The 7,098-nt window shown below is 37.6% G+C and overlaps 1 protein-coding gene across 1 annotated transcript in view; it reads left to right on the forward strand.

Moving 5' to 3' along the window:
* Positions 1–5,625, forward strand: part of etv1 (ETS variant transcription factor 1) — a 135,458-nt gene extending 129,833 nt beyond the window's left edge. Inside the window, exon 15 of the mRNA XM_061956181.1 lies at positions 5,597–5,625. Within this exon, the coding sequence (XP_061812165.1) occupies positions 5,597–5,610 (14 nt within the window). The 3' untranslated portion in view covers positions 5,611–5,625. The remainder of the gene's footprint in view (positions 1–5,596) is intronic.
* The last annotated feature ends 1,473 nt before the right edge of the window (positions 5,626–7,098 follow it).

Below are 7,098 nucleotides of genomic sequence, written 5' to 3' on the forward strand. Positions count from 1 at the left end.
ACACACACACACACACACGCATTTAGTTGAGTTACGCATACATACATACATACACGCTGATATAAACACACAATATATATATATGTGTTTATATGTGTGTGTATGTATATACTGTATATTGGGACTATCAATAGATTGCATCGTAATTCTGCTTCTTAAAGGGGACTTATTGTGCAAAAGCAACTTTTCTTACAAATTAGTGCCTGTGTTTTGTAGTATTTTGGATCTACATAAGCCCCAAAAACTTAAAATCAAACCATGGGCGCATGGCAGAGATATTTATAAAACAATCTTGCCTCCCTTCATACTTCCTCCAAACGAGCCGTTAACCCAATTTGTGACGTTATTCCATTTGGTGACGTCAGCGGATTATCCATATATGGTATACATTTACCCCAAGAGTTTTGCGTGAGTCTGCCATTGTAGTCCAACATTGTAGTCAATAAGCTTATTTTTCTCTTGCCTCTTGTTATGGTGCAGACTGGCTCATACATGCACATGCATCCCCCACTGTTGCCATTGTTTAATACAAAGTAGTAGGGTTGTACGGTATACCGGTATTGGTGTAGTACCGCAATACTAATTAATCATATTTGGTACTATACAGCCTCTAAAAAGTACCAGTCGTAAATTGGTGGTATCATCCAAAACTAATGTAAAGTATCAAACAACAGAAGAATTGGTGATTATTACATTTTAACAGAAGTGTAGATAGAACATGTTAAAATAGAAAGTAAGCAGATATTAACAGCAAATGAATATGTAGATTAATAATTCCTTTTCTACCACTTGTCCTTAATAATTTTGACAAAACAATAGAATGGAAAATACCAGAATGTTACTGCATATGTCAGCAGCTAAAATAGGAGCTTTTGTTTTCTTTTTCACTACTAAAAGACAAGTTGTTCACTATTTTATTTAAGAGCAAACTTGCAATAAGAAACATGTTTAATGTACCCTAATGTTTTTTGTTAAAATAAAGCCAATAATGCAATTTTTTGTGGTCCCCTTTATTTAGAAAAGTATTGAAAAGTATCAAAATACATTTTGGTACCGGTACAACACTACAAAGTAGCATATAGTTCTAATTTATATCTGTCAGTAGCCTTGCCATGGAAGCACTAAAAACTACAAGGAAAGATGACGGGGAGTAGACGCTGTCGAAGTGGAGGCACGTAAATAAAACAGCGCATCCTGAAGAGACAGTCAGAAAGCGGCTTGGGAGATATTCTGTAAATTATAATCTATGCAACATGTTGACCAAAGAACCACCATCACATGTTATGTAGACCACAAGGAAGTGTTTCAAAGGTAGAAAAAATTCTTATATGACCTCTTTAACCCACTTTATATGTGCATGCACAGCTGACTAGCTATAAATTATATATCAGACATAAAATCACATGTACATTATAGGGTTGTACGGTATACCGGTACTAGTGAAGTACCACGATACTAATGATTCATAAACGGTACTCTACCACCTATAAAAAGTACCGGTTCTCTTTTTTTTTTTTAACAGGTATGTCGTGACATTGATGGTTTTATGAGCAGAGGAGCATGTCCGGCAGCGCACAATCACCGAGTACTTACAAGTAGACAGTGTGCAGACAGAAAGGCAGAACGGACACATTTTGGCTTAAAAACTAAAGATAAAGGTGAAGTTATAACACTGAAACGCCCTCAGGAAGATGTGCTTTCAGACATGGCTAGCTAGCTAGCGGCTAAAGTCCACCCGCAGTCAGCAGTGTTTTAGCTACTTCTAAATCACTAATCCGTGCCACAAATTAAGTAAGTTTCTTACAAAGATCATCCCTTCAGGACAAGGAATAGCTAAACATGCTTCACTACACACTGTAGGAGGATACAACAGCTCACTGGTGTCACTTTTGACAAAAGCTAGCGCTCCTCAATGTAAACAAATGCTATGGGTGGATCTACACCTGACATTCACTGTAATGATACCAAGTACAGTAGCGTATCTAGTCGATACTACTATGATTAGATCGATTTTAAAATCTTTTTTTCATTTTTTAAAAATTATATAACCGTATTTCCTTGAATTGCCGCCGGGGCGGTAATTCATTTAAAACCTCTTGTCACTCCGGCGCTTACCAAAGGCATGCGGTAAATGTAAGCATGCGCTAATTATTTTAAAACCTCTTCTCACCAAAGGCATGCGGTAAATTTAGGCCTGCGCTTATAAATTTGAGTGTGATGTAAGGATACCATCATGAAAAGCACATTTAATTAAAAAAAACGTTATTATGGTCTTACCTTATAAATAAATGATAAATGGGTTGTACTTGTATAGCGCTTTTCTACCTTCAAGGTACTCAAAGCGCTTTGACACTACTTCCACATTTACCCATTCACACACACATTCACACACTGATGGAGGGAGCTGCCATGCAAGGCGCTAACCAGCACCCATCAGGAGCAAGGGTGAAGTGTCTTGCTCAGGACACAACGGACATGACGAGGTTGGTACTAGGTGGGGATTGAACCAGGGACCCTCGGGTTGCGCACGGCCACTCACCCACTGCGCCACGCCGTCCCCTCTTATAAATGAAGTCCATGCGCAGCTTCTTCTGAGCAAAAGCATCGATAACTTGTTTATAGATGTCTTCCTTATCTTTCTTCAGTTTTAAAAGTCTCTCTGTCTCGATGGAGATCTTCCTTTAAGTATTACCTCCTGCTTCGATTGAAAGTCCAGTTTAGAAAACTGTTTTATTTTAGATATGTAATCCTCCATGTTAAAAGTGCAAGCGAGAGGAAAAAATAAACGATCGCTGCTCACTGTTGCTGCTTGTTGTCACTTCTTCTGCAGCCGAGTAGTCGCGAGAAGGATCACTAGCGCCCTCTACCACCAGGAGGCGGGAGTCATTTAATGACTCATATTTGACACACGCAGCTACGGTATATTAATAAAACATAGCTGCTTACTGTTCTTTTTAGCATATTCAATAGCTTGGACCTTAAATCCTACTGAATAGCTCTTAATCTTCTTCCCTTTATGCGATTTCAAATTATTGAAATCAGCCTCCTCTATTTTAAAAATGATAACAGGTGAAGTGTCACTCGTGACGTGACGAGTTTGACCCGGCGGAAATTCTATGCATATGCTAATTATTTTGCGAAACGAGTTTGACCCGACGGAAATTCTAGACATGCGCTAATAAAAATAGTATTTTGCGAAACGAGTTTGACCCGGCGTTAATCCTGAGCCGGCGGTAATGCTAAGCATGTGCTAATTATTTTGCGAAACGAGTTTGACCCGGCGGTAATTCTAGGCAGGCGCATACTATATACCCGGCGGCAATTCAAGGAAATACGGTATGTTTATAAACTCAGGAAATATGTCCCTGGACACATGAGGACTTTGAATATGACCAATGTATGATCCTGTAACTACTTGGTATCGTATTTATACCCACATTTGTAGAGATGTCCGATAATATCGGACTGCCGATATTATCGGCCGATAAATGCTTTAAAATGTAATATCGGAAATTATCGGTATCTGTTTCAAAAAGTAAAATGTATGACTTTTTAAAACGCCGCAGTACGGAGTGGTACACGGACGTAGGGAGAAGTACAGAGCAGTTGCGTCACCCAGTCATACTTGCCAACCCTCCTGATTTTCCCGGGAGACTCCCGAATTTCAGTGCCCCTCCCGAAAATCTCCCGAGGTTCTCCCGAATTTCTCCCGATTTCCACCCAGACAACAATATTAGGGGCGTTCCTTAAAGGCACTGCCTTTGCGTGCCGGCCCAGTCACATAATATCTATGTTTTTTTCACACACACAAGTGAATGCAATTCATACTTGGTCAACAGCCATACTGGTCACACTGAGGGTGGCCGTACAAACAACTTTAACACTGTTACAAATATGCGCCACACTGTGAACCCACACCAAACAAGAATGACACACACATTTCGGGAGAATATCCGCACCGTAACACAACATAAAGGGGGCGGCATGGCGTAGTGGGTAGAGCAACCGTGCCAGAAACCTGAGGGTTGCAGGTTCGCTCCCCGCCTCTTACCATCCAAAAATCGCTGCCGTTGTGTCCTTGGGCAGGACACTTCACCCTTTGCCCCCGGTGCCACTCACACCGGTGAATTGAATGATGAATGATAGGTGGTGGTCGGAGGGGCCGTTAGCGCAAATTGCAGCCACGCTTCCGTCAGTCTACCCCAGGGCAGCTGTGGCTATGAAAGTAGCTTACCACCACCAGGTGTGAATGAATGATGGGTTCTACATGTAAAGCGACTTTGGGTACTCAGAAAAGCGCTATATAAATCCCAGGTATTATTATTATTATTATAAACACAACAGAACAAATACCCAGAACCCCTTACAGCACTAACTCTTCCAGGACGCTACAATATACACCCACCGCTACCCCCCCTCCCCCTCCCCCCAACTCAACCCTTCCAAATTCCAAGCTGCTGTTTTGAGGCATGTTAAAAAAAAATGCAATTTGTGACTTCAATAATAAATATGGCAGTGCCATGTTGGCATTTTTTTTCCATAACTTGAGTTGATTTATTTTGGAAAACCTTGTTACATTATTTAATGCATCCAGCGGGGCATCACAACAAAATTAGGCATAATAATGTGTTAATTCCACGACTGTATATATCGGTATCGGTTGATATCGGAATCGATAATTAAGAGTTGGGCAATATCGGAATATCGGCAAAAAAGCCATTATCGGACATCTCTACAAATTTGTGGTATCATCCAAAACTAATGTATCAAACAAGAGAAAAATAAGTGATTATTACATTTTAACAGAAGTGTAGATAGAACATGTTAAAAGATATTAACAGTAAATGAACAAGTGGATTAATAAACCATTTTTACAGTTTGTCCCTCATAATTTTGACAAAATAATAGAATGATAAATGACACAATATGTTACTGCATATGTCAGCAGACTAATTAGGAGCCTTTGTTTGTTTACTTACTACTAAAAGACAAGTTGTCTTGTATGTTCACTATTTTGTTTAAGGACAAAAGTTTGGTGTGGAAGAACTCCGTCCAAGTGACCTCACGTGTTCGTCTCTCGTCACTTCCTCTATTTGGATTGCTTTCATGCTAATTTTAGCCGCTGAAATATAGATTTTGCGTCAGTCAAGGTCCCAGGTGGGTCCCGCCTAATTCGCTGACCTGATCTCTCAGGTTGTAAATTGCGGCGCGGCGCCGCCATGGCTGCTTCCTGTTCAACAATAATGACGTTGATTTAATTATTGAGCGTCATTATTATCAAAGCTTGTTTTGTTGTGGTGCAAAGTTCCTGTGATGTCGGGCACTCATCACTTATTCACAACCTGGATGCTTTTTGATTTCTTCTTTTTTTTTTTTCACCCCCAAGTTGCCGCTTGTGTGGCGTTTAGGGCGCCTCCATCCTGTTTGCCCCCATTTGAGCGCCAAGCAAACAGCAGAAGTAATATTGGGGTTCCACTGCGGGGGGGGGGGATTGAGAATTTACAACCCAAGATGGAGTCGTTATCATAAGGGGGATTAATTAAAGCAATATTTTGAATCCAATGTTTACTTAGCTGAGGCCTGCTTGTCGTCTCAGAAGAACGGCGGTGACTCTTCAGGCCAAACAGGCGCCGCCTCAGAAATCTTCAACGTTTGGAATAAAGAACATTATTCATGTGATCATACACACACACTCACACGTTTCGCCTCTAAAACAAGCAAATCTGAACCTTTTTGGTTGAATAAATATGATATATAACTCAACTAAAGTGTGCGTTTGTGTGTGTGTGTGTACATACTGTATATATGTCTATATATATATATATATATATATATATATATATATATATATATATATATATATATATATATGTATATATATATATATATATATAAATATGTATGTAAATATATAAATTAGAGATGTCCGATAATATCGGCCTGCCGATATTATCAGCCGATAAATGCTTTAAAATGTAATATCGGAAATTATCGGTATCGTTTTTTTTTTTATCGGTATCGTTTATTTATTTATTTATTTATTTTTTTGTATTTTATTTTTTTTGTATTAAATCAACATAAAAAACACAAGATACACTTACAATTAATACACCAACCCAAAAAACCTTCCTCCCCATTCACACAAAAGGGTTGTTTCTTTCTGTTATTAATATTCTGGTTCGTACATTATAAATCAATATATATCAATACAGTCTGCAAGGGATACAGTCCGTAAGCGCACATGATTGTGCGTGCTGCTGGTCCACTAATAGTACTAACATTTAACAGTTAATTTTACTAATTTTCATTAATTACTAGTTTCTATGTAACTGTTTTTATATTGTTTTATTTTCTTTTTTATTCAAGAATTTTTTTTAAATGTATTTATCTTATTTTATTTATTTTTATTTTTTAAAAAGGACCTTATCTTCAACATACCTGGTTGTCCAAATTAGGCATAATAATGTGTTAATTCCACGACTGTATATATCGGTATCGGTAATTAAGGGTTTGGTCAATATCGGAATATTGGATATCGGCAAAAAGCCATTATCGGACAGCCCTAATATAAATATATATAATGTATATGTGTGTGTGTATGAGTTTAACTCAACTAAGTGTGTGTGTGTGTGTGTGTGTGTGTGTGTGTGTGTGTGTGTGTGTGTGTGTGTGTGTGTGTGTGTGTGTGTGTGTACATACTGTATATATATATATATGTCTATATAAATACATATATATATATGTATATATATATATAAATATGTATGTAAATATATAAATATATATAATGTATGTGTGTGTGTATGAGTTTAACTCAACTAAATGTCTACGTGTGTGTGTGTGTGTGTGTGTGTGTGTGTCTGTGTGTGTGTGTACGTACATACTGTATTTATATATATATATATACAAATACATGTACTGTATATATGTATATATATATATATATATATATATATATATATATATATATATACACACAAATACATATACTGTATATATGTATATATATATATATATATATATATACACACACATATAAACACATTAATATTATGTGTGTTTATATATGCGTGAATGTATATGTGCGTGTGTAAATAT

Source organism: Nerophis lumbriciformis, linkage group LG04 (genome assembly GCF_033978685.3).
Source record: "Nerophis lumbriciformis linkage group LG04, RoL_Nlum_v2.1, whole genome shotgun sequence".
Classification (NCBI taxonomy): domain Eukaryota; kingdom Metazoa; phylum Chordata; class Actinopteri; order Syngnathiformes; family Syngnathidae; genus Nerophis; species Nerophis lumbriciformis.